Source organism: Myotis yumanensis, unplaced genomic scaffold (genome assembly GCF_028538775.1).
Source record: "Myotis yumanensis isolate MYYU_CA2020_CCGP unplaced genomic scaffold, mMyoYum1.0.hap1 SCAF_3, whole genome shotgun sequence".
NCBI lineage: Eukaryota > Metazoa > Chordata > Mammalia > Chiroptera > Vespertilionidae > Myotis > Myotis yumanensis.
The window spans coordinates 206397518-206425151 of record NW_027223754.1 but is presented as its reverse complement, the minus strand read 5'-3'; the positions used below and the strand labels follow the sequence as shown (position 1 = coordinate 206425151).

Genomic DNA, 27634 nt, shown 5'->3' with positions numbered 1-27634 from the left:
ACAGACAGCCATGGCCACCAGGGAGGGCCTCCTTGGACAGGTCGCCGTGGTTCCGAGGCACTGACCCTGCCACCAGGGACAGGTTCAGAGGGGCCTGATCTAAAGGGATGAGGGGAGATGTGGACACAGTGGCCTTGGGCCTCCCCCAGGGGCCAGGGGAGCAGAGCCTGAGGGGACAGTGGCCTCTGGGAGGGGGAGATGCTGGAGGGCTTCTCAGAGGAGGTGATCCCAGAGTTGGGCTTTGAAGGATGAGCATGTTGTTCCAGGTGGAGAAGCAGGTGCTCCTTGCAGAAGGACCTACTGCCTGGGTGGGGCCTTCAATAGGAGCAGGTACCAAGGCAATGCAAGGAGGCAGTGAGCATCTGCTGTGTTCAGGGATGTGCTCATTGTTGGGGACAGAAGGGTGAATAAGGGGGGCATTTGAGGGCGTGTGTGGGGGGGATGAGAGAGAAATGTTGTGGGGACAAGCCCATGGGGTGGAGGGAGAAATTTACCCATAATCCCACTGTCTGTCTGTGGCCGGTTTTCCTTATAGAAACCTGAGGGAGGCAGAATGGGCTGAGTTGAGAAGGGCCTGATGGGTCAGATCTGGGGTTGTTCCAGCAGGCAGGGCGGGGCCATCCTGCCGTGGTGCAGTTTGGGTAATGTTCTGGAACGAGAGCTTCTCAGAACTTAGGCATTTGCTTTCAGTTTTCCACAGACCCAGAAGGTGTTTGTGCAGACACAGCTGCCGAGTGGATGTGCACAGCTAAAACCAAGTGGGTCTTGTTCCACATCAGCCAGAGGGAGAATCTTGGTAAGTTGGGAGGGTAGGAGCCCCTCTCCCTTCTTCTCATCCTCACACTTTCTAAGACAAGGATTATTGTCGCTATTGTATAGATGACGGAACCAAAGACGGGGTGTGGGGGTGGTAACGGTCCCAAGGGCACATGTAAGCAGTGGCAAAACCCGGATTGGAACCCAGTTTTGTCTGAGGGTTCCTTCCTCCTCCTGTGGCCATAAACAGCACAGAGAAAGGGGGACACTGCTCAAGTGGGTTCACAATGACCCCTCCAGCTCAGCACAGTCTTGGGCTAGCTGAGACAGGAGCCAGAGCTGCCAGGCGAAGGGGGTTGTTGGGGTGCTGTGGAGGAAGCAGAGAAGGTGGGGAAGGTAGGTGTGTCTGATCCTCTGTCCTTGTGGCCTGGCTGCCCTGAGGCTGCCCACAAGGCTGCTGCTGAGGCTGATGGGGACAAAGGATTTCCTTTGAGATTTTGAGAATCCAGACATTGTTTCACCCACCCTTTGAGCTCAGTGCCGGGCCTTGTGGGAAACTGAGGCCCTGAGAGGGGAATGACTTGCCCCGGGTGCCACGATGGGACACTGAAGAAGAAGATGGGTGGGCTCTGCTCTTGGCCAGTCCTCAGCTGAGGACCCTGAGGGGACGGGAGACGTAGGAGGTGGTCATGTGTATCCAGAATCGGGGAGAAGTCCTGACCTAGAGTCTGAGACAGGCATGTGGCATGACCCAGTTTTTCATCTTTAAAAACTAACAGTAGACAAAGTACAGCTGGAGGAGTCTGAGCCCAGATCCCTGTGTCTGTACAGCAGAGACACACCTGGGAGCTGTTGCCTTATTCACACCACATCCCTCCTTAGCCTCCAGCATCAGGAGGTGTGGGCTCTACTCTGCCCTCAGGGGCTGCCTGACGCTGGGCAAGCCCCTTCCCTGAGAATGATTTGTTCCTGTGTCTCCCCATGTTTAAGAATTTGGGTTCAGTCTCTCCATGTTGATCCGTAGACTCCTGTGTGGTGTGGACAGCGAGTCACCTGTGGTCCACGTACCTACTGCACACAGTGGCCCGGCCTCTCGTGCTCTGCCTTGGCTGATGGTAGCCTTTGCAGTTTGTAATTTTTAAGAGGACAAATCAATCAGAGTTTCTCTTTATGGCTTCAGGAATCTGTGTCTTGATTAGCTATGTTTCCACAAGCCAGCATTAGTTTAGCATTTCTTTCTGCACATTTATAATTTTTCTTTCTATTTTACCTTTAGATTCCTTTGGAATTGATTGATTGATTAATATTTTTGTTTTTAATCCTCACCTAAGGATATTTTTCCCATTGATTTTTAGAGAGAGGGGAAGGGAGGGAGAGAGAGGAAGAGAGGACATCAATGTAAGAGAGACACATGGATTTGTTGCATCCCACACCTGCCCTGTGCCCTGCCTGGCAGCTGGGATCCAAGCTGCAACTCAAGTCCCTGCCCTTGACCAGGAATGGAACCTGGGACTTTTCAGTTCATGGTTTGATGGTCCAACTGAGCCACTCCAGCCAGGGCTGTAGAAACATTTTGTTTCTCCTTCCTCTCCTCCTCTTCTTCATCTTCATCTTCATCTTCATCTGTGTCTTCTTCCTCACGCAGGACATATTTAATGGGTACCTACAGCCTTCAAGGAGTCTCTGGTGCAGGAAGCAAAGTGCCTGCTAGTAGTGGGAGGGGCTGGACGGAGCTGGGCCTGAGCCCCAGACCTGGCCCCCCCACCACACCCTGGGGGAGGAGCAGCTTTGGCATGTCCTGCTTAATGCCAGGTATCAGAATCAGATTTTCCCAGGGACCCATGTTTTTCACATTCCTCTCTTCCTCTTTCTCCTCATATATAAAAATACTAGATGGCCAGTTCACCAATTCTTGTATGGCTGGGGTCTGGGAGGCCCAACCCTAATGGGGTCAGATCAGGCCTAGGCCTGCTGGGAGGAGGAGATGGCAGGAGGTTGGCCAGCTGGCCTGCTGATCGGCCTCCATCATGGCCGTACGGCTGGTGGAAGCGCGGCAGGTGATTGGCTGGTGGGTCCCGCTCCCGATTAGGGTTCGGGGACTCATTGGGGACAGGGCCGACCATGGGGAGAGGCTGTGGGAGTTGGGCCAGCTGGCCCTGGCCCCAAATGGGTTGGGGGGTGCCGACCAGGGGCCAGTGGCCTGGGGAGGGGCAATGGGGGTTGGCCAGCAAAGTCCGGCCACTGATAAAGGGAGTGGAGGGGGCCGATCTGATGTAGGGCTGGGTAGAGGGAGGGGCTGTGGTCCAAACAGGGTGTTGGGGGCCCATCAGGGGAGGGGCTGGCCAGGGGAAGGGCTGCAGGAGTTTGGCCAGCCTCCTATTATGTTTGGGGCTGTTTTCTGGGGCGAGGTGGAAGGGGCATGGGCTGCAGGAGGTTGGCCCGCCTGCCCTGTCCCCTATTGGGGGCGGAGGGGGGGGGTCAATCAGGGGCGGGCTGGCCAGGGGGCGGGGCTTCGGGCCTATCCAGGTGGGGCTGGCCAATCACAGGCAGGCCCGCCCGGAAGAGAGTCCGCAGGAGGTTGGCCTGCAGGCCCCACACCCTGATCAGGCCAGTTCACTGGCCACAGTGGGCATCATAGCGACCGGTCATCAGTCATTCCTGTCCTTATAGAAGCTGGCTTTTTATATATACAGATGATGGCTGCAGGAAGGAGACAGGAGGAAGTAAATGGAACTCTCAGAAAGCTGATAGAACTGCCAGAAGTACATTAAATCAGTGAGGGAATTTGTGTGAAATCTGAGTCATAGTTTTTTCATCAAAATCAACAAGAAAACCAAATGGAGTGAAACTGGGGTTTGCTGTGTGGTCAAGAGGCTGGTTGTTCCCCTGTCATGGGACACACCCAGGAGATGGGAGGGGCAGCACAGAGTAGAGTGGGACACATGTTTACTGATACAAACGGTCCACAGGGCTAGGTCTGACCAAACAATGGAATCGATGTCCCCTTACCAGAGAAAAAGTCCTTTACATCATTTCCAACCGACATTCTCTTCCGCTTAGATCAGTAACTTTCCCTTCTGTACTTGCCAAAACTCTGGATCTGCTTAGCAAATTCCCCAAAGAACAGACCTTGAAAAGCTCTGACTCCCCAGTCCCTCAGTGCTGGCGCCATTTTGGTACTCAGCCCATTGGTTTCCAGATGGTCTAATACCTTTATACTTCTTTACAACTTTAGGCCTCTTACGTTCCTCCTTCTGCGATCCTAACACAAAGTTCTAAGGTTATTGGAAGAATTATTTGTAAAGTGGAGAGCAGTGGTTCTCAATCATTTTTTGGCCATGCCCCACCTAAACATCTCTAAAATCCTGCTGCCCTCCCCCCTGTGACATATAATTCTTATTACTCAAAAATTGAACTCCCATTCACCTGGAGGAAGCCTAAATGACCATTAACATGGTCTAAGCAAGGTTCCAAAGAACATGGCATCCAGGAAAAAAAAATAGAACAAAATTGCAGCTGAAGTTCTGAGGAAGAAATTACTAAGAAATTAAAAAATCATAATAATATGAAGTGATATGAGAAAATAGCACCTAAAGTTTCAAAACATGTCATAGAGAACTGAAATGCATCAATATGTCACAGTACATATTTATATACTACTGTATATAAGGTCCATAGAACCATTAGAAAAGCAAAAAACTCACTGTTAATAACACATTCTCAAATTACACCCCTTAAAAAGCAAATTGTCCCCCTATAGGGCGTGTGCTCCTAGTTGGGAACCACTGGTCTAGAGCATTCTGGGACACAGCAAGGACCACGCAGGTCAGCCACGTTAGGATCAGCTATTAATATACCAAGTCCCTTGGCTCTCTGTGTCAGGCAGGTCTCAGGAGGGGTAGTTGGTGAAGGCTGTTTTACCTTCTCAAAATAATCCCTAAAGGCGATCAGCATTTGCTTTCTTCCCTGTCTCCCAAGGCAAGTTAGTCCCAGAAGGAACTGAGAGAAATCCTCTCTACAGAAAGATCTGTTTCCATCATGACCGTTCATAGAACAGAAACGATCCAGAGTGCTTTCTATTATTACTAATTTGAGATTGAGAGAGAGAGAGAAACATTGATTGTTCACTGAATGATGCATTCATTGGTTGACTCTTGCATGTGCCATTCATATATGACGTGTATGTTCGAACCCACAACCATGGCGAACCAGAGTGAGTGATGCTTTAACCAACTGAGCTACCCAGCGAGAGCCAGAGTGTTTTTTCACAGTGAAGACCATAAGGCCTGACTGCCTTCCCTTTACCTATCTGTCCCATTTTGGGAAAACTCAGCCTCAACACTGAGCTTATGATTACAGTATTGCCCCTCCCAAGTATCAACAAGTTGTTACTGACACTTCCTAGGAATGAGCCTTCCTAGTGCTGTTGAGACCACACTATCCAACCAAAAGTTTGGTCATTAATGCATCCTTCAAATTGATTTATGCTCAAAGGGGGGACTGTGGATGAATAAAGGGGTCCTATGCCAAGTAACCCCATGGGGTGATGTGATCATAAGCTCCTACCTGGGCAGGTCATGGTACCTGGCCACATCCCAGGCATATACTTCTTAGTAAAAGCTTTGTTTTCCTTAAGCAGTCCGTGCCCATTGTTTCTAAGTGAACACACATCTGAAATAAACACCCTCAAGAGAGCACAATCTTGCCCAGCTGGTGTGCCGCAGAGGTTGGACATAGATCCATGAACCAAGAGGTCACCAGTTCCATTCCCAGTGAGGGCACATGATCTGGATGTGGGCTAATTTCCCAGGAGGGCACGTGCAAAAGACAGCCAATGGATGCTTCTCTCTCATCAATATTTCCATCTCTCTCTCTCATTCACCTCCTCTCTCTAAAATCAATAGACATACAGTACTTTTTTAAAAAGAGCACATTCTTGTTAACTATCCTGTCAGCCAATCCCCACCTGCTTTCTCCCACCTTCATGTAACCTTCCTTACATCCACTCCTTAATTTCACATGAATAGAAGAAGCTGAAAAAATGTAATCTCCAGAGCATTGGTGATGTTACTAAGTTTGGCTCAAATAAATTTCCTAAAAATTTAAATATCTTATATAATAAAACCCTAATATGCAAATCGACCAACTCGTGGAACAACTGGTTGCTATGATGCACACTGACCACCAGGGGGCAGATGCTCAATGTAGGAGCTGCCCCCTGGTGGTCAGTGCACTCCTATAGTTAATCCCCTCCTCCCATTTCCCCATGCACATAGTCCCGGGGTTTCTGCATCCGTGGACACGTTGCAGACGTGGGCCACACTTGCCCCAAATGGAGCCGAAGCTCCGATCCCTACGTAATAGGGGTGCTCAGAGCTCACTTGGGCACATGCCTGGCATCTCCGAGCCACATCCTTGGCCATCCTCTGTAGTCCCAGAACGTAGTAATTCTTGCGAAGAAGCTCAGCCAGCTTGGTGCCTCCGAGATGGGTGCCCCTATGGGTCTGCTCTATGATGATTCTGCCCAGGCTTTCTGGGAGGAACTGATGGTGGTCCAGGAGTTTTAGCCATCTTCCCCTGGTTACCTGGGCCCCTAGTCCTTTTGCTTGCTCTTCTTCCTTCTTGGTGTAGGTTGGGGTGTCGGGCAGCTGGTGACCTGGGAGGGCCACTCAGACCTGTAGGGGCCCTATTGGTCTTTTTGGCAGCTTCCTTTGTTGCTTGATCAGAGCAGGTTGATTGGCCAGGTCTGTTTTCTTCTTGAGCATGATCCACAGCGGGTGTGTCTGGTCAGAGGTCACCTTCTACTCAGGCTGGGAGTCACTCGGCTGGTGGGCTGCTGCCGCCCAGAGGCAAGTAGGTTACCAAAATACTCAAATGCAAAGGGGTCAAGTCTTTTGGACAAATAGTCTACCAACCTTTTCTAGGGGATGAGACTTTAAGTGAGTACCTCTTTGGCTATGCCCCTTGTCTCACATACCTAAAGGTGGAAATACTTAGTTACATCTGGTAGCACTAGTTGGCCCATCATCCTTGCTCTGCTCATGTCTGTCTAACTGCCTAGTATATTACCCCAGGGATCCTGGCTCTGAATTCTTTCAGGGAAAATGGGCATTGAATTTCTTCTGTAGCTACTTCGTGCTGAGGAGGGATGAAGTTTTCTCTCAGAGCCAAGAGATCTTTGCTGTCTGTCAGAGGGACGATGAGGCCTGGGCACAGAAGGAGGTGGGCTTGTGACCTGGCAGAGACAAACTATAACAAATGGTCCGGTGGAAGGGAAGGAAAACATTTCAGTTTTAATAAAATCTATTGAAATAGGATTTTTCTCCTTAAAATTACCTCTGTTTTTATTTTAAAAAGGCTAAATCAAGACCATTTCATCTACTGTATTCAATTTGGCCTGATCGTTTGCATAAACACAAGAATCTTAATGTGCCCTGTAGGGCCAGGAAGCCAAGCCATCCAGCTGCCATCAGGCCTGCCTGCAGTATCTGCTGAGTTAGGTGAATCCTTCACCTGTAGCAACTCCACCTGGGCCCACGCCCTAGGCTTTAAGGCCCATCTCAGTAGCCCTCCTACTCATCACAGCCCAGAGTGCATGGGAGTTCCGCAGGGACGCAGAGGTGTCCTTATTGCTCCCCTTCTACTCTGATCAACCGCCAGTGATGGTAGGGCATGGGCCTGACACTCCAGCGCCAGCCATCTTCAGGGCTCTCAAGCAGGATACCAGGCTTTTCCTGTGGCACTCTTATTGGCTTTAAGTCTTCAGAGTCCAGACAGGTCTCTTTAAAACATGATACTCTGGTTAAAGTTTTCCGTTAATAAAACTACTATTAGGAACCAGTCTTATTGAGTCCATGCAAAGAAATGTATTGCCATGATTTATTAAACATTGCCAAATTCTGGAGGAATTATATAAGGAGAAAAACATACTGCCCCACTCTAAGATTTTCTGATTTTCCTTGCCAGTCCCTTTTCATGGACTCTTCAGAGTAATTGTCTTTAAATGGCAAGAAGATATTTGCAATGTGTCTATATTCAATAGATAGACCTCTGTCCCTGTAGTAAGGTTCTCCTTACTTGACTTGTTTCTTCAGAATGGACTAAGGGAGCTTTATTTCCTTACAGGGTCTCACATTTCACAGGACCTCACAGGGCTAGTACTCACCACCTCACTACTTGCTCTGTTCTAATCAGGCCTTTCCCAATTTCCTAGAGTTGAGGTTTGTGCCACCCCTGACATGGGCATGGTCACACAGGCCTGCGAGACAGTATACAGGCTGCCAACTGTCAACTGTCTCTCAATAGAGACCAAAACCTGATGGGTATTCTTCTTTGCCCAGTTGGGCACCTGCCCTCTCAGCAGCTAGGCACCCTTTACTTTTGGGGTTCACGCCACATAGCCTCCTTTCAGGACAGCTAACACATAGCCACAACAATGGCCCTCAGTATGGGAGACTGGACACTTGCCAGTTACTCCCAAAGACTACCAAGGACTGTAGACCATCACCGGTCTGCAGCAACTGCTGGCAGCTACAGCTACATTCAAACCTGTAAGAGAATCAAAGGTTAATACAACATATTAATACAATGAAACATAATATTGGCACCATGGCCACTTCAGGCAGCTAAATCTTCTGCTACTAAACATGACATATGGTAGGCCTATACATCATAGGGAGGTGACTAAAGCCTATTCTTGACCTTCCCACACAAGGCAAAATTGTCCTTGTCTCTCTGGAGCCATGTCCATGAAGATGCAAGCATCATCTAAGTCTATTATGCATTTTTCTGCAGACCACTGTCAGGACTGTGCATTGCAACCAGTTCTTTTTTCTAGCCACAAACACAGTCTGTCTAATTTCCTTAAAATGTATTCTGGCACAGGAGAAAGTTGTTTTGCTGTTCACAGGCAGCTTAACCCCTATACAACTGGGCTTGGACCTCTGCCTAGCAAACTGTAGTCTATAAGTTCAATATGCAGCCTCCGGTCCTCCTAACCCAACGAGGTTTCAGGCAGTCTCTGAGTCAGACTCCTCCTCTCTTTGAGAATTTCAAAGTCCTGATGGCTCTTAGGTCCAGGGAGAGTGCCCCTTTCTTTGCCCTTTTGATAACCCTGTTTATTAGTTACAGGGCCCTGCTTTCCTTGTCTTCCCACCAGTCCCCTTTATGGCAGAGCAGTGACCAGACCTCTTCCAAGGGAGTGCACTGGAAGGGGATATCAGCCCCTCTTCTTCCAGTAGCAACAGGTACTGAACCCTTTCAATACATTTGCAAACAGGGAGCTTTCGCTAGCTCTATCTGCAGCTTTCCTAGATCCCGGGCAGTCACTGGCTTCTGTTTTAACTGCTATAGCCAGCAAGCCAAAGGCCCAAGTCTTGTATTGCTTGTTGTAAAACACTCATTATTTACTGGGAAGCAGCGAAGTAGCTGTAGTGTCAGGTAAAAGTCTGCTGTCCCCTGCTTTTCTTGCTGCTTCTGCTTCTTTTAGGACTACTGCAGGCAGCTCAGGCATCCAGCCCCGCTTCTTTGACCTGGCTCTTGGGGGTTGAGTCTACCTAGCAACTAGTTCTAAACTTCGAAATCACCAGGGTGGCTGCAGACTTCAGCTCCATTTCTCCTCCGCTTTGCTCCTGGGAGTTTAGTTGTTTTTAATGTATTAGAATTCTTTATTCTTAGAAACCTTAATCTTTTAATGATTACCAAAAGTGGACAGTCAGCAATTTTAGATTAATATTTATGAACACATTTTAAATGTACTTTTACTCTTAAGATATACCTAGACCTTTTGTGATAAAACTAAGAACAGGTATCAGTCCAATTTAGCATTAGAAGGGCTAAAAAGAATAAACCAGGACAGAGAAAGATTAATTATGCTCACAGAGAACTTGTAACCTTGAAGTTAGTTGATAAGGCACCTGCTAGCGGTCTGCAGCTAGTAAAATAACTGCCAACACCCCAGGCCCCATCTCCCAGTCCAGTTGTTTGTCTCCCTTTAAAACAATGGGAGTTTCGGAGAAAAGCAGACCACTGCTATAGTAGTCCTCCCTCCCTCTGCCTTCACCCTCTCTCTCTCTTCTGAGGTGAAGAGGGTCTGCAGTAACTGCTGACAGTCATCCCACGTGGGTTGGTGGGTAAAAAAAAAAAAAAAGACTGACTCCAGCAGAGAGATCAGACCCTGAGTGTTCTGAGAAAAAGAGGGATTTTGATTCTTCCAATTATACAAATCACTAGTTGAGAAAGGGACATAAATCATGAAAGGCTGGCCATCCGGGCCCAGGTCCGGTGGCCCAGCCTGCCTCAAGGGCAGGAGAGGCGCTGGGGCCACAGGTCCAACACTCCCGGAAGATCCATATTCCGTTCCCTGTGTAGTATGGGACGGACTAAAGGGGTTGGAGGACGACAAAGCCCCTCCCATCGGTGGGTCCTGAGGGAAGACAATTGGCGTTGGGGGTGGCAGGGGTTCTGGGTCAAGAGCTGGTGGCATGGCCTGGGCCTAAGACCGGGGCTCATCCGGATCTGGCGGGGGGGGGGGGGGGGCGGGGGGAGGGATAGGGGGGTGGCTGGCTAATGGGTTCTTCCTGCTCTCCCTGAAGGAGGCGGGGAGCCTTTTTCTTCTGGGGCCTGGCCAAAAGAATTGTCTGTCTCTGTCCCGATTTTCTGCTCGGGAGGCATGCCCTCATCCACCGGGGTTTCTTGGACAATATGTCAACCCAAACCTGAAAAAAGGAACTTGATCAGGATGCCCTGGGCGGCCGTATATGACATGATGGACCCGGTAGACAGTGGTCAAATAGAAAGACCCTGCATCCGGCCACCCCACCTGGAAAGTGGGCCACTCCCGTTCACAGAATCGCTGTAAATCAAAAGCATTAACATCATATCTGTAGCCTTCGGCTCTCTTCTTGAAGTCCTGAAAATTCTTAAGATAACATTGCAGTGGGGAGCACACAGAAGCAGAAGATGACGGTCCCATTTTGACAACAAACACCAGACAACAAACACCAGACAGACAAGTCCTGTGCAACCAAAAGTCACACTTGCCAGATGCCGTGGCCAGCTGGAGTCCGGAGGTAGTGCTGCGTCCAGCCTTCCCCTTGATTCCCCCTGTGAGATCTCACTCCAGGCATCTTCTGTCCTTACCTCCTGCAGGATTTTTCAATAAGTCCTCGTGACTTGCCCGATAATAGATGGGGAGAGCCTCCTGCCCTAAATACGGGGTCCCTCTCACCCCTGCCGGGTATCTCGCTGCCGCCTCCAAATGTTGTGGACCAACATTCACGAGAATAAGACCACTGACTCCAATTAGGTCTTAAACAGCAAGCGAGGATTTATTGAGCTGGCCAGCGTCTGCCACAGGCCCCTCCTGTAACAGCCCCGAGCTTGGTGTTCGGCAAGCTTTTATACACAGAAACCGCAAACGTCCTTGATATACAGTTACAAGGGTCTAATCAGGACCTTGACATGCAGATGTCTGGGAGTAGGAAACTTGGAGTTATGTCTAGTTACCTATCCTTGACCCCATCCTTGTTAAATTTTTTACTGACATTCAATTCATCACAATGTATGAGAGTATTTGATGAGGGAACTCATAAGGAGCCTGTGGTAGACACACCATCAATATTAGCTGAGTGATTAGTCAACACAAATGTCCTCAACCTCAAGTCATTTCCAAAACATTCCTTCCAATTTTCTCTTCTGTATCTGGTTTTATTTCTTCTTTGGTTTTATGACTCCTCAGCTGTGTGTTTCCTTGTCTGATGGTCTTGTCCTTCTGTCCCCACAGGACAAGGGGACTGTCACTGGGCTGGAGTGGGCTGGAGTGAGGTGAGTACCTTCTCTTAACTAGCAGCTGGCAGAGCCCAGCACACAGGGAAACACAGTGCATTGAGTCTATCTGGCACTTGCGGCCTTCCTTCCCTGAAAGAAACTCCTGAGACGGAGCCCCTCGCTGCTCCTGTCGCACAGCTGGCTCATCTTCCCCACAACTTGTTTTCTCTTCCCCAAGGGTGAAGCATCACCTCCTTCCAGCTGGACACAGACTGGTGAGCTGAAGGGGAAACTCTGAGATCCCACTGCTGACACCATGACCTCAGAAGCTGACGGGATCTGCCCAGGTAGTCAGCTTCCTCCTCTCTAGCTGGTTCCTGCTTATGATCTAGAATTAAGGGAAGCATCTCCAGGCTGGGTTAAGCTACACAGGAATTAAGAACCTCCAAGGGGATTGATGAGTGTCCTCGAACCCCCATGAGGGACCAATGTGAGTCCCCTCAACCAGGAGTCAGTGGGAGGGCCTCCTTCCTGGCTCTCTCCTCTGGCTGCTCACTGACTCCCATCCTCTGCAACTCATGCAAATGACTCGAACAAGGCCAGGACAACCCATGGGAGGTGGGAATTTCTTGTCCCCTGTTCCTGGAACCTGCTAGCTCCTGGTGGAAACTTTCCCCTCCAAATACTGCCACCACCCACAGCTGTGCTGGGGCCCTGATCTGTGCTCCCAATTATAAATACCTGCGTACCAGGTGTGACTGTCAGGCAGGAACTTCTGTTGATCTCAGATACCCCTGCAGAGGCCCACTTTGTTATTTCCCACACCCACCCACATCCTAGCCAACAAATACACAGATGCAGTGCTCTGGGTTCCCTCCATCTAAACCCTGGTTTACTTTCTTCCTCAGTGGATGAAGCAAGAAATGGAGAAAACACCCCTCTATCCACCCAAATCAGCACTGCATTGCCTAGGCAACCAAGTCCCCCCCCCCCCCCCCCCCCCCCACTACCCTCTTCCATGCACACACACACAGGAGAGGAAAACATTGTTCAGGTTGCAACATAAGGGAGGAGAGGACAGATCAGAAACCAGCAGCTCCTGAGCAGGCTCTGGGGTCCCTGAGGGAGGGCTGTAGCTGGTCTATTCCTGAGGATAAACAAGATGATCTCTTTCCCTGGCTGGTTTGGCTCAGTGGATGGAGTGTTGGCTTGCGGACTGAAGGTTCCCAGGTTTCATTCCAGTCAAGGGCACATATCCTGGTTGGGGGCTCTATCCCTAGCAGGGGGCATGAATGAGGTGGCCGAACGATATGATTCTCCCTCATCATTGATTTACTGTCTCTCTCTCTCCTTCTCCCTCCCTCTCTGAAATCAATACATATATATATGTGTGTATATATATATATATATATATATATATATATATATATTATTTTTTAAAGAATGTGAGAAGACAAACTACAGAAGTGAAGAAATTTTTAAAAGGCAAAGAGAATTATCTCTTATTTAAGAAGTGGGCCCTCATGGGGTCAGAGGTGCCCAGGGGAGCTGTGGCCCCTGAGACCAGCCTGGAGGGGGGAGAGCTGATACTGATTGATTACAGGATTAGAGCTGAGGCTCCAACCCCCACCCACCTGAAGACACTCCTCCACTCCCCACCTTGGAGCATCTGTGAGAAGCAGGAGGAATTCTCTATGACTGGTAGTTTCACTCCATCAGTGGTGTGTGGTCTGAAACATTATTTTTATTTTTTATTTTTTTAAATTAAATCTTTATTGTTCAGATTATTACAGTTGTTCCTCTTTTCCCCCCATAGCTCACCTCCACCCGTTTCCCCCCCCACTCCGCCCTCACCCCCCCGACTGTCCTCATCCATATGTGCACGATTTTTGTTCAGTCTCTTCCTGCATCCCCCACACCCCTTTTCCCCCAAATAGTCAGTCCACTCCCTTTCTATGCCCCTGATTCTATTATAATCACCAGTTTATTCTGTTCATCAGATTATTTATTCACTTGATTTTTAGATTTACTTGTTGATAGATGTGTATTTGTTGTTCATAGTTTGTATCTTTACCTTTTCTTCTTCTTCCTCTTCGTAAAGGATACCTTTCAGCATTTCATATAATACTGGTTTGGTGGTGATGAACTCCTTTAGCTTATTCATACCAGTGAAGCTCTTTATCAGGCCTTCAATTCTGAATGATAGCTTTGCTGGGTAAAGTAATCTTGGTTGTAGGTTCTTGCTATTCATCACTTTGAATATTTCTTGCCACTCCCTTCTGGTCTGCAAAGTTTCTGTTGAGAAATCAGCTGACAGTCGTACGGGTATTCCCTTGTAGGTAACTGAGTTTCTTTCTCTTGCTGCTTTTAAGATTCTCTCTTTGTCTTTTGCTCTTGGCATTTTAATTATGATGTGTCTTGGTGTGGTCCTCTTTGGATTTCTTTTGTTTGGGGTTCTCTGCTCTTCCTGGACTTGTAAGTCTACTTGTTTCACCAGGTAGGGGAAGTTTTCTGTCATTATTTCTTCAAATAGGTTTTCAATATCTTTTTTTTTTTTTTTCAATTTTTCTTTTTTTTTAAATTAAATCTTTATTGTTCAGATTATTACATTTGTTCCTCTTTTTTCCCCCCATAACTCCCCTCCTTCCAGCTCCCACCCCACCCTCCACCCTCACTCCCCACCCACTGTGTTCATCCATAGGTACATGATTTTTGTCCAGTCACTTCCCGCATCTCCCCACACCCCTTTTTCCCCCAAGAATAGTCAGTCTATTCCCTTTCTATGTCCCTGATTCTATTATAATCACCAGTTCATTCTGTACATCAGGTTATTTATTCACTTGATTCTTAGATTCATTTGTTGATAGATGCATGTTTGTTGTTCATAATTTGTATCTTTACCTTTTTCTTCTTCTTCCTCTTCTTAAAGGATACCTTTCAGCATTTCATATAATACTGGTTTGGCGGTGATGAACTCCTTTAGCTTTTCCTTATCTGTGAAGCTCTTTATCTGACCTTCAATTCTGAATGATAGCTTTGCTGGATAAAGTACTCTTGGTTGTAGGTTCTTGGTATTCAGCACTTTGAATATTTCTTGCCATTCCCTTCTGGCCTGCAAAGTTTCTGTTGAGAAATCAGCTGACAGTCGTATGGGTATTCCCTTGTAGGTAATTGAGCCTCTTTCTCTTGCTGCTTTTAAGATTTTCTCTTTGTCTTTTGCTCTTGGCATTTTAATGATGATGTGTCTTGGTGTGGTCCTCTTTGGATTCCTTTTGTTTGGGGTTCTCTGCGCTTCTTGGACCTGTAAGTCCATTTCTTTCTCCAGGTGGGGGAAGTTTTCTGCCATTATTTCTTGAAATAGGTTTTCAGTATCTTGCTGTCTCTCATCTTCTGGCACTCCAATGACTCTGATATTAGACCGCTTGAAGCTGTCCCAGAGGCTCCTTACACTATCTTCACACTTTCGGATTCTTTTTTCATTTTGCTTTTCCAATTGGGTGTTTTTTGTCGAATCTTTGGTTTGATTATTGTACTCCTCTGGTCTGCTATTGGGTATAATATTCTTTATTTCAGTCCGTGTATGCTTACTTTCTAATTTCTTTATTGTAGCATCGAGGGTCTCATTAGTTTTCGTGAGGTTCTGCACAAATTTATGGCAAGCCCTCAAAATTGCGATTCTTAGCTCCATATCCTCCATTTCTGTCATGTTTTTTTGTCTCCGCATCTTTTATGCTTTCTTGGTGCACCCCCTTGTGGTCTCTGTGCGCAGTCTTGTTCTAGCCAAGCCTTAATTGTTGTAGTTAACACTAGAGGGATTTGACCCCCAGGCCGACTGGCTATAGGAATCAGCTGTGCGGAAAACGTCTGCCTTCTGGGGAGGCGCTAATCCAGCCTTTGCCTGAGGCGATCGGCAAATGGCTGTGCGCAGGCTTTGGACGGGGCGGGATCAACAGGGCGGGCGGAGGGAGCAGTTATGGCCACGCTCAGTCCCGTTCCCAGAGGCTCTGCTTCTCAGAACCCCGGCAGCCACTGCAAACCTCGGAGAGAAAGCTGCCCTCAGGATCCAACTGATGCCGGATAATCCCGCTTCTCCCGTTTGAGTCTGGGTCCCTAGAGACTCGCCCGGATCTGGAGCCCAGAGTCTGAGACTCACTCCCGACCGAAAACGACAACCGCGCCCTCAGCCACCAGCCAGCTTTGCGCGCGCACCTCGGTACCTTTGTATTTTCCACACTGCGCCGCCTCTGGGCCTCGATTTGCTGTTCTCTTTCCTTCTAGTTGTAGAGTCTCTCTTCAGCCAGCCTTCCTGTGGTTCTGGGTGATGTCCGTTCAATCTTTTAGTTGTATTTTTGAAATGGTTGTTTGCGGCAGCGGTCTCCGGTGTTTACCTACGCCGCCATCTTGGTCTCCCAATCCGGTTTTCAATATCTTGCTCTCTCTTTTCTTCTGGCACCCCTATAATTCTGATGTTGTTACACTTGAAGTTGTCCCAGAGGCTCCTTACACTATCTTCATATTTTTGGATTCTTTTTTCATTTTGCTTTTCTGGTTGGGTGTTTTTTTGCTTCATTGTATTTCAAACTTTTGACTTGATTCTTGCAATCCTCTAGTCTACTGTTGGGAGTCTGTATAATATTCTTTATTTCAGTCAGTGTATGCTTAATTTCTAGTTGGTCCTTTATCACAACCTCGAGGGTCTCCTTAGATTTCTTGAGGGTCTCATTGAATTTATCGGCGGTTTCTAAAAAATTCTTGGAAAACCTTAAAAGTGTGGTTTTGAACTCTATATCCAGTAGTTTGCTTTCCTCCATTTCTGTCATTTGTGTCCTGTTTCTTTGTCTCTGCATTTTTTTATGCTTCGCTGTGTCAATAGAGTGGCTTTCTGTGCTAGGTGTCCTCTAGGGCCCAGTGGCTCAGCCTCCCCAATTACCTGAGATGGAAACTCTTGATGCACCCCCTTGTGATCTTCGTGCACAGTCTTATTGTAGTTAAGCCTTGATTGTTGTAGGTAACACTGGGAGGGATTGACCTCCAGGCCAATTGGCTGTGAGAATCAGCTGTATCTGCAGTGGGAGAACTTCTGTGCTGGAGACACCCCTCTGGGGCAAGACTTGCTTCAATGGGGCTTTGGTGCTGACTGAGTCTGCCCGCTGAGTGTGTCCCTTATGGATCCGAGGAGCTGCAATCTGGATGGTCCCACTCTGATGACCAGGCACACTGGCTCTTGGATATCTAAGTAGGTGCTCTTCTAGCCTCTGCCTGAGGCTATCCAGGAGGAGCCAGCTGTGATGCAATGCAAGTTGCCCTGGGGCCTTGGGCCAGCTGCAGTTTGTTAGGTAATTATCAGATTGCAAAGGGCCAGGCCTTTATATGCAAAAGCCTCCATGGCTTGGGCAGGGCGGGGTCCCAGGGGATCAACAGGGCGGAGCGAGCAGTTATGGCTGCTCTCAGTCCTGTCCTCAGAGGCCCTGCTTCTCAGTGTCTGGGCAATCAATGCAAGCACCCCAAGAGAAAGCTGCCTCGAGTTCCAACCAATGCCAGACAGTCCAGTTTCTCCTGTATGAGTCTGGGTCCCCAGAGACTCGCCCGGAACTGGAGCTCAGAGCTTGAGACTCCCTCCTGATTAAAAAAGACAACCGTGTCCTCAGCCGCCAAGCCTCTCCGCATGCGCCTCTGTACCTCTGTATTTTACTTCCGCATGGCCCCTCCTCTGAGTCTGGGTATGCTTTTCTCTTTCCTCCTAGTTGTAGAATTTCCACTCAGCCAGCCTTCCTGTGGGTCTGGATGATGCCCGTTCCCTCTTTTAGTTGTATTTTTGAAGTGGTTGTGCGAGGCAGCAATCTCCGGTGTTTACCTATGCCGCCATCTAGGTTTTCCTACACTGCAAGCTTCCTGAAACATTATTTTTAAACTAGTGGTGGGGTGCCCAAAATTTGTGCACAGGGAGAAACCAAGATGGCGGCATAGGTAAACACCGGAAATTGCTGCCTTGCACAACTACTTCAAAAATACAACTAAAAGACAAAACAGACATCATCCAGAACCACAGGAAGGCTGGATGAGTGGAAATTCTACAACTAGAAAGAAAGAAAGAGAAAAGCACACTGAGACTCAGAGGAGGTGCGGAAGTGAAGTGCAGAGGTACAGAGGCACACGTGGCAAGGGCTGGCAACTGAGGACGCCGTTGTCTTATTCAATCGGGAGGGAGTCTCAAGCTTCTTACTTGCTCTGAACTCCAGTTCCAGGTGAGTCTCTGGGGACCCAGCCTCATACAGGGAGAAACTGGGCTGTCTGGAAGCAAGTGGAACACCAGGGCGGCTTTCTCTCAGAGGTGCTTGCGGTGATTATCTGGACACTGAGATGTAGGGGCTCTTAGGGTAGAATTGAGAGTCAGCCATAGCTGTTGGCTCTGCCCTGTTGATTCCCTGGGACCCCGCCCCACCCAAGCTGTGGCAGAGGCTTTAGCATATGAAAGGCCTGGCTCTTTGCAATCTCAAAACTACCTAACAAACTGTAGCTGTGTCAGAGAGAAACAGAACTTCCAAAAGAAAGCCCAAGGCCCCACAACAGCTTACATTGCTTCACAGATGGGCCTCATCTGGGCACCTCCAAACACCAAACAAAGAAGAGGATTTTACAGAACTCTCCATAGCGCCTGCTTGGTAGCCTCAGGCAGAGGCTAAATTAGCAAATCCTTAGAGATCCAAGAGCCAGTGTACCCAGTGATCAGAGTGGGACCATCCAGATTACAACTCCTCAGATCCATAAGGGACACACTCAGTGGGCAGACTCAGTGAGCACCAAAGCTTTACTGAAGCAAGTCTTGCCCCAGAAGGGTGTCTCCAGCACAGAAGTTCTCCCACTGATTCTCACAGCTGATTCCCACAGTCAATTGGCCTGGAGGTCAATTCCTCCCAGTGATACCTACAATAATCAAGGCTTAACTACAAGATTGTGCACAAAGCCCACAAAGGGGAGCACAAAGAGTGTCCACCTCAGGTAATTGCGGAGGCTGTGCCACTGGACCCTAGAGGACACCTAGCACAGAAAGCCACTCTATCAACACAGGGAAGCATAAAAAATGCAGAGACAAAGAAACAGGTCACAAATGACAGAAATGGAGGAAAGCAAACTACTGGATATGGAGTTCAAAACCACACTTTTAAGGTTTTTCAAAAATTTTATAGAAACAGCTGATAAATTTAGTAAGACCCTCAAAAAGTCTGGTGAGACCACCCATAAATGGAGTGAGACCCTTAAGAAATCTAGTGAGAATCTTGAGGATACGAAAAAGGATCAACTAGAAATTAAGCATACACTGACTGAAATAAAGAATATTATACAGAGTTCCAACAGCAGACTAGAGGATTGCAAGAATCAAGTCAAAGATTTGAAATATGGGGAGTAAGAGATCAACCGAAGGACTTGTATGCATCCATATAAGCATAACTAATGGACATAAGACACTGGGGAGTAAGGGAGGGCAGGGGTTTGTCAAGGGTGGGGGGGGGGAGGGGGAAGGACACTTATGTAATACCCTTTGTAATACTTTCAGCGAAAAAATAAAAATAAAAAAATAAATAAATATATAAACTTGGTCCTATAAAGGAACTGCAAAAATAAAAATAATAAAAAATAAAAATAAAAAAAAAAGATTTGAAATATGAAGAAGCAAAAAACACCCAACTGGAAAAACAAAAAGAAAAAAGAATCCAAAAATATGAAGATAGTGTAAGGAACCTCTGGGACAACTTCAAGCGTACCAACATCCAAATTATGGGGGTGCCAGAAGAAGAGAGAGAGCAAGATATTGAAAACCTATTTGAAGAAATAATGACAGAAATCTTCCTCTACCTCGTGAAAGAAATAGACTTCCAAGTCCAGGAAGCGCAGAGAACCCCAAACAAAAGGAATCCAAAGAGGACCACACCAAGACACATCATCATTAAAATGCCAAGAGCAAAAGACAAAGAGAAAATCTTAAAAGCAGCAAGAGAAAGACAGTCAGTTACCTAGAAGGGAGTACCCATACGAATGTCAGCTGATTTCTCAACAGAAACTTTGCAAGCCAGAAGGGAGTGGCAAGAAATATTCAAAGTGATGAATAGCAAGAACCTGCAACCAAGATTACTTTACCCAGCAAAGCTATCATTTAGAATTGAAGGTCTGATAAAGAGCTTCACTGGTATGAATAAGCTAAAGGAGTTCATCACCACCAAACCAGTATTATATGAAATGCTGAAAGGTATCCTTTACGAAGAGGAAGAAGAAGAAAAGGTAAAGATACAAACTATGAACAACAAATACACATCTATCAACAAGTAAATCTAAAAATCAAGTGAATAAATAATCTGATGAACAGAATAAACTGGTGATTATAATAGAATCAGGGGCATAGGAAAGGAGTGGTCTGACTATTCTTGGGGGAGTAAAGGGGTGTGGGGGTGCGGTAAGAGACTGGACAAAAATTGAACACCTATGGATGAGGACATTGCGGGGGTAAGGGCAGAGGATGGGGTGTGTACCAGGTGGTGGGGAGCTATGCGGGGGTTGGGGGGGGGGAGAGGAAAAGTGTAATAATCTGAACAATATTTAATAAAAAATAAAAAAATTCGTGCACAGGGGTGGGGGGCTCAGACCAGCCTGCACCCTGTCCAATCAGGGACCCCTTGGGGGATGTCCAACTGCTGGCTTAGGCCCGATCCCTGTGGGATATTCCTAAACCGGCAGTCAGACATCCCTATAGCAATCTGGGACCCCTGTCTTCTAACCACTCACCTGTCTGCCTGCCTGATCACCTCTAACCCCTCTGCCTGCCTGCCTGATTGCCCCTAACTGCCCTTCCCTGCTGGCCTGATCTCGCCGCCAACTGCCCTCCCCTGCAGGACTGATCTTGCTTCCAACTGCCCTCCCCTGCTCGCCTGGTCACCGCCAACTTTCGTCCCCTGCCTGCCTGATTGCCTCTAACCCCCTGCCGGCCTGATCACCCCTAACTGCCTCTGCCTCGGCCCTCACCACCATGGCTTTATCAGGAAGGAAGTCAGATGCCAGAAGATGGCTGGTTGACCTGGTCTAATTAGCACATTACCCTTTTATTAGTATAGATTTGAAAAAAGTCCTGTAGGCAAACTGTAGGGTAGAATGCAGAAATCACATGAGTTTTTGAACTACAACGAGGCTTCAACCTAATGTAAGGAAATGTCTGATGGTTGGCTTTGGATGCCACCTATGAGCTTTCTGCTTCTTGGCTTTGGGCCTTCTTTTCCTGTCTGAGTTTCACTTTCTTTTTCTGTGAAATAAGAATAATGTCCCTTGTGTGTATATGGCAGAAAACACATTTACATCCTGTCTCTGCACACACAAAACATACACCAGTCCCCAGTCCCTTATCTGCATTTCCAGGGTCTCCAAATCCCTGAGAGTCACACTTTTTAAAAAATGTATTTCCCCGCCCTGACCAGTTTGGCTCAGTGGATAGAGTGACAGCCTGTGGACTGAAGGGTTCCAGGTTTGATTCTGGTCAAGGGCATGTACCTTGGTTGCGGGCACATCCCCAGAAGGGGGTGTGCAGCAAGCAGCTGATCAATGTTTCTCTCTTATCAATGTTTCTAACTCTCTATCCCTCTCTGTAAATATTCAATAAAAAAATATATATATTAAAATGTATTTCCCTTGATTTGTAGAGACTGAAATATGTGATAGTCCAGGGACAAAGACACATCAATTGGTTGCCCTACAGGAGCCCCCACTGGTGCCAGGACACCTCAATTGAGGAATAGAAATCTAAACCTTTTGGTCCTCTATCCGATGCTCTAACCACTGTGAAAAAGGAGCAGGATGAGGCACATATCTGTCTTAAACACACACACACACACACACACACACACACACATATATATATATATATATATATAGAGAGAGAGAGAGAGAGAGAGAGAGGAAGACAAGTGCGGGGGGCGGGGGGGAGAGATCTGTGTCTTTCCCTCCCTCATAAGGACAACAGTCATAATGGATTAGGGTGCCACATATATGACCTCATTTAACCTTAATTATAAAATGCAGTCACATGGGCAGTCAGGGCTGCAACATATAAATTTTGGGGGACACAATTCCATCCCTAGCACCAGGCGACTCACCAAAAGTACCCCAGGTTAAGAAAAAAAAAAAGTCCACCAGGTGACAGCCGCTCAGGAAGATGAACATTTATACTCAATTGTTTATACTCAATTCCATTTCCATTCTACCAGCATTTCTTCTAACCTTATTCTTTTTTCTTTCCATTTAGAGGACGAAGAGTTTGTTGTTGCCATTGAGTATTTAAATGACCCATTTAACAAAGAGAAACTTCAACACTTCCTGAGTGATGAATCCTGGGAGAGATTTGTGGCTGCAGCCAAGTTGCCCAGGTAACCTCCAGGGGATGCCAGTATTGTCCCCCCATCTCCCCTGCATCTAGATTCCTCTGGCTGGCACACTCCTCCAGGCCGGTCCTGAGCTTGGGGTTGAACAAGTTCCTTCTCAACAGTCCATGAGGGACATTTCCTTCATATCATTCGTCGGCAGAGAAGGGCCTCAGATTGAGAAGGGATGAGGCCTGTAGGGGGAGGGTTATGTGACCTTGGGCCCGTTACTTAACCACTCTCTGTCTTTTCACCTGTTTCATATCATTGTAAGGAGAATAAGTTAATGCATGTAAACTGTTTAGCCTAATGACTGACACATAGTAGGTGGGCAGTTCACATGAACTTTTAAAAAGATGCTAGGCCAGAACCGGTTTGGCTCAGTGGATAGAGCATCGGCTTGGGGACTCAAGGGTCCCAGGTTCAATTCCGGTCAAGGGCATGTACCTTGGTTGCGGGCACATCCCCAGTGCCGGGGGGGGGGGGGGGGGGCGGGGGGGGGCAGGGGGGCGGCGGGTGCAGGAGGCAGCTGATTGATGTTTCTCTCTCATCGATGTTTCTGTCTCTCTATCCCTCTCCCTTCCTCTCTGTGAAAAATCAATAAAATATATATTTTTTTAAAAGATGCTGGGAATAGACAGGGCCCAAATGTCTACTTGTTGGACAAGAGAGCCACGCAGGACTTCCTTTGGGACAAGCTAGGAAAATCCTGACACAGTTTGTGTCCCTGGGGATTGTGGCTAGAGAGCCTGCTCTCCCTAAGAAAGGGATTGTACAGACTCTGCAGAGATCTGCTGGCCTGGAAGGCGGAGAGCTGGAGTGAAGCTGGACCGTGTTGGGTTGAATCCTGAGTGTATCTCTGCCCGGCTCTGGGGCTCTGGGCTTTTGTCATCTCCCTCTTCAATGGAATACCAAGTCTGTTTGATAGGACTATGGTGAAGGCCTTGGGGTGAACTGCAGGGTCAAGGGCAAGGAAGCAGGTGCAGTCATGCTGTCCGGAGGCCCAGAGAGGCCTGGAGCAGGGTCAGAGCCCAGGGTCTGGATGGAGCAAGGGTGGTCCTGGTGGGAGGATGGTAGGAAGGCTTGGCAGTGTGGCTGGGACTACAAGTGAGGCAGCTGAGGCACCTGGCACAGGACTGAGAAAGCCCCGGGCCTAGGAGAGAGCTGTGTTGGGGGCTGGGGAAGTACATTTCTTTTATCCCTGATTTGATCCCCTCTCTGCTGGGGGTAGAGGGCCCTGGGTGATTATGTCCTCCAACCCTGTCTGCGAGCTGGAGGGCTCCTGACCTCCTTGTGGGACCCTCTTCTCTTCTCCATGGAGTAACCCTGACCAGAGGGAAGGCAGTGAGGCTTAGTGACCGCTTCCAGTCAGAATGGGGGCTGCCAATGTGGTGTCATCTGAGGGCTTCTGAGTAGACTCACATGTTCTCACCATAGAGGACAGGGCTTCCTGCACCAGCTCATCCAGTCGATTCATACACTTGCCTTCGTTAATCACCTGTCCTTCATGATTGCAGGGATGTGGCAGATGCACTCTATGCAGACTTGCGCCAGCAGGAAACACTCATGGCCGAGGAGGACAAAGACATGCCCTCAATAGAACAGGAGTTTAGGGAGAGCTTTATGAAGCAGTTTCCTCAGGAGAAACAGTTCATTGAGGAATGCATAGGAAAGCTCTACGCACTTGCTGATGAGGTGGACAAGGTGCACAGGGACTGCACCATCTCCAAAGTGGCGGCCTCTTCCACCAGCATTGTGTCTGGCATCCTGACCATCCTTGGCCTGTCTCTGGCACCTGTGACACTAGGGGCTAGTCTGGTGCTTTCGGCAACTGGGATGGGACTCGGGGCAGCAGCTGCTGTGACTGGTGTGACAGCAGACATCGTGGAAGACTCAAAGAACACGTCAGCAAAAGCCAAAGCCAGGTGCCTAGTGTCAAAGGGCAGCGACAAAGTGAATGTGGTCCAGGAGCTTCTACTAGGAAACGCACCCAAAATTGTTTCCTTAGCAATAACGTGCTCCATATCCGTGAAAGATATTGTGAAGAATGCCCGTGCCTTCAATCTGGCCAAATCCAATCCTGTCTTAGCAGCTGAGGCCAGGAGCTTCATGCGCACGGGGACAATGTCAGCCCCAAGCGACATGCAGGTGCAGAAAGCTTTTGGAGGCACTGCTCTGACCATGAGCAAAGGAGCCAGGATCGTTGGTGCAACCACGGCAGGTGTTTTCCTTCTCGTGGATGTAATTGAGCTAGTTATAGAGTCAGTGCACTTACATAAGGGCGCAAAGGCTCAGTCTGCTGAAGAGTTGAGGCAGCTGGCCCAGGAGCTGGAGAGGAGATGGGAAGAACGCACCCACTTTCTCGAAAGTCTACCGAATCCCTGACTTCATGATCCCTAGACAGAGCAGGGAGCAGGGGTGTGTGGGAGACAAAGGCATGGACTGACCTTGTTAGGAAGCATAGTAACCTCCATCTTGGGTAAAAACTGCCATTTAAAACTTTAACCCTGCTATTCTGGCTTCTGTAAACATTTGTGTGCTTAAATAATAGGGAAAAATAAGACTACTCCCATTCCAGAGAGGCCATAAACTATGCCCCAGACAGAGTTGTCAGTGCTGGCACCAGGCCAGGCCTTGAGGTCTGGTCTCACGGCCCTGGCCCAGCACACAGGACTTTTTCTCAGAAGCTCCAGAAGTCTTGTTCCAAATTCGGAAGACAAAAAGCTGAAAAACGTATAAATAGAAAAAACTTCCACGATATTGGGCCCCAGAATGTGAGAAGCAATATTTCCTGTGGGCCTGCTAGTGTTAGCGAAATGAAAAAGACTCCAAATAAATTTGGCTTATTGATTAAAGCATCTTCTGATTTACAATATAACAGTTAGAGGGGGAAAGCCGGTGAGATAAAATGGATTTAACTGCGTGTTAAGGTGTTGAGCACAGCAAAGGAGAGGTTCATGCAGATGGCTGGCGGGTCAAAGAGAAGGAAGGAACCTGGAGCCTGGAATCAGGGAAGAGAGAGGACAAGAGAGTGGGGGGTGGGAGGAACTTTATTTTGACTGAAAAAGACATTGGGGTCATGAATAAAGAAAGAGAAGTGAAGGAATAAGCACTGAGAAGGCCCGAACTACTAAAAAGTTGACAATGGAAGAAGGAGAAAGAGTTTGAGTTGTTGGGATATGGGAGTTTCAGTGGCTCCTGGATTGGCCCTCCCCAGGGTTCACCGTCCCAGCAGGAACCCCGTCTCTCCCTGGTCCTGGTCTCTAGCCCTGCTTTCCAGTTCCAGCTCGCCTTTGTCTTCCAGCAGTTCATCTTAGGTAGGGAGTGATGTTTTTTTTCTAAATCACTATCTATAGTTTAATGAAAAATAGTAATGATTGTGTAACCAAATAGCTAAAAGTATAATCACAGCCCTAGCCGGTTTGGCTCACTGGGTAGAGCGTCGGCCTGGGGACTGAAGAGACCCGGGTTCGATTCCGGTCAAGGGCATGTACCTTGGTTGCAGCCACATCCCCAGTAGGAGGTGAGCAGGAGGCAGCTGATCCATGTTTCTCTCTCATCGATGTTTCTAACTCTCTATCCCTCTCCCTTTCTCTCTGTAAAAAATCATTAAAATATATTTAAAATAAATAAAAAATAAAAATAAAATAAAAGTATAATCACAAGTGTTTTAACAATTCCCTGATTAGTACACAATCCACAGAGCCACATACCTATATGACTAGATCATGTACATTGATCTTGAAACACTATGGGTGGCCTAGGAGTGGTTCAAGCAATTATTCAAGAGACCCAAGTATGGTCACATCTATCCAAGCAAAAGAAGAGATTACAGACATTCTCTTATGTCTTACATAAAAATTCACACAAGTCATTGGACAGAAAGTACTTAGTTATTCATACTTCATTAAAAAAAATAAATTCTAAAAGATAATGAATTGTTTATTATTCATTTCTATACCTGCATGGGCACAAGCTAAAGGCATTGAAGTTCTTGCTATTAGAAATAATAATCAATTAATATATGGTAATTCATGCTTCCTCTGATTTTCTCTTTCAGTCCCTACCAAAACCTTACATTGTCAATGCAATAAGAATGATAGAACAAATTTTCAATTAGAAAGCTCAAGGCATAAGTGTAGAAACATACTATTAAATTTTTGGTGTTAGGGATACATCAGGAAACAAAGATAAAAAACCTTCATGGACCTTACAATCTCAGATTTGTGTTGAAATAGGTACAGTTATGGCTTTTAGAGTTATGAATGAAGTTGCTCAAATACAAATTTATATTAAAGTATGTTCTTAAAGAACTGCATTAGTAGACAGGGGATTTGTATGTTCTTTTTTTTTTAAATTTAAATTCTTTAGTGTTTAAAGTATTACATAAGTCTCCTTTTCCCCCCAGGCACCTCTCCCAGGCCACCTGCATCCACTGCCAGTGACTTTTTAAAAATTTATTTTATTTTATTTTTCAATTACAGTTGACATACAATATTATATTAGTTTTGGGGGTGCAATCTAGTGATTAGAACGTGATCACCCGCTAAGTCTAGCAGACATATGGCATCATTCATAGGTATTACAATGTTATCCACTATAGGCAGTGACTTCTTGATGATGGTGATGATGATGGGGACCGTGATGGGGTGGTGATGACAGCTGAGTGGGTGGAAAATTTGACAAGTTGCTGGTGCTCATTGGGGCCAGGATGCTCTGAGAGACCAATGAAATTACCATGAAACTGCAAATGCTCTTAGAACAGTGTAAGAAAAGAAAAAGTAAGGAAGGAAAAGAAAAGAAGAGAAAAGGAAAGAAAAGGAAAGAAAAGAGAAAACAGATACTCTCAGCAGGTCAAGGAGATCTACCAATCGGGCCCTGAGACACAGCCTCTCCATCAGTGGGGGAGGTGGTGTGGACACGATGATATTTTAGACCCTCTGTTCCTCCCACCTTGTGTTCCGTGAATTTGGTTCAATAAGGTGGACTGGTACACTGAGTCTATCTGGTGTGCATTGTCAGGCTCATCTGGGCTCTGGGTGCCTGGCTTCCCCTCCCCATGAGCCTGTCCTCCAGGAACTCAGGGAGCAAATCTTCCATTGCTCCTGCTGGCTCACTGGGCTCCCACTGTCCTGCCCAGTCAAGTCCCTGAGACCTTGGTGCCCCGTAAGCTCCCCTGGGACACTCAGGGGAAGCTTCTGCACAGGTGGCCTGGGCTGAACACAGGTGGCTTTCTCAACCAGCAGCTGGGGCCCAAGATTAACTGTAGGACATGAGGCTGATTAAGATCAGAAGGGCCTGTCTGCAGGTGTGAGACAGGGTCATGGATAAACAGAGATAGAGAGACAGCAAGACCGCAAACATTTCTCCCAGCTACCCTCACATTTTTCTCCTGCAAGAGCTTCCACATGGTCTTCCTCTGTTTACCCTTGTGGCACTGCCCCTGCCCCTTGTCCACACTGAGCCAGAACAGCCCTTAGGAATACAGACCTGATCAAGCACCTGCTTCCAGCTCTTCAAGGGCTTCCCATTACTCTGCACAAAGGCCCGAGGCCTCCACCAGCCAGAAGTGACCTGTTGGAGCCTGGGGTCCCCGAGGGCAGAGCTGCGACAAGGCTCCCTGAGGGTTGATTTGGGAAGTGATTCCCCGCAACTGAACTGAGGGACACTGCCCCCCGGAGAGCACTCATGGGCTTTGCCTTCCGTGGCCC

The 27634-nt window shown here is 47.6% G+C and overlaps 1 protein-coding gene across 2 annotated transcripts; it reads left to right on the top strand.

Moving 5' to 3' along the window:
• The first annotated feature begins 708 nt into the window (after positions 1 to 708).
• Positions 709 to 25794, top strand: LOC139005763 (apolipoprotein L3-like). Of its 2 annotated transcripts, none has more exons than XM_070407974.1 (5): positions 709 to 796; positions 11540 to 11580; positions 11762 to 11870; positions 21809 to 21929; positions 23441 to 25794. In XM_070407974.1, the coding sequence occupies exons 3-5, from the start codon at positions 11840 to 11842 to the stop codon at positions 24306 to 24308; spliced, it is 1020 nt and encodes a 339-aa protein (XP_070264075.1). In that variant the 5' UTR covers positions 709 to 796; positions 11540 to 11580; positions 11762 to 11839; the 3' UTR covers positions 24309 to 25794. The 2 variants fall into 2 exon arrangements, with proteins under 2 accessions (XP_070264075.1, XP_070264074.1); XM_070407973.1 differs by lacking the exon at positions 709 to 796 and adding an exon at positions 10746 to 10826.
• Positions 25795 to 27634: the final 1840 nt, after the last annotated feature.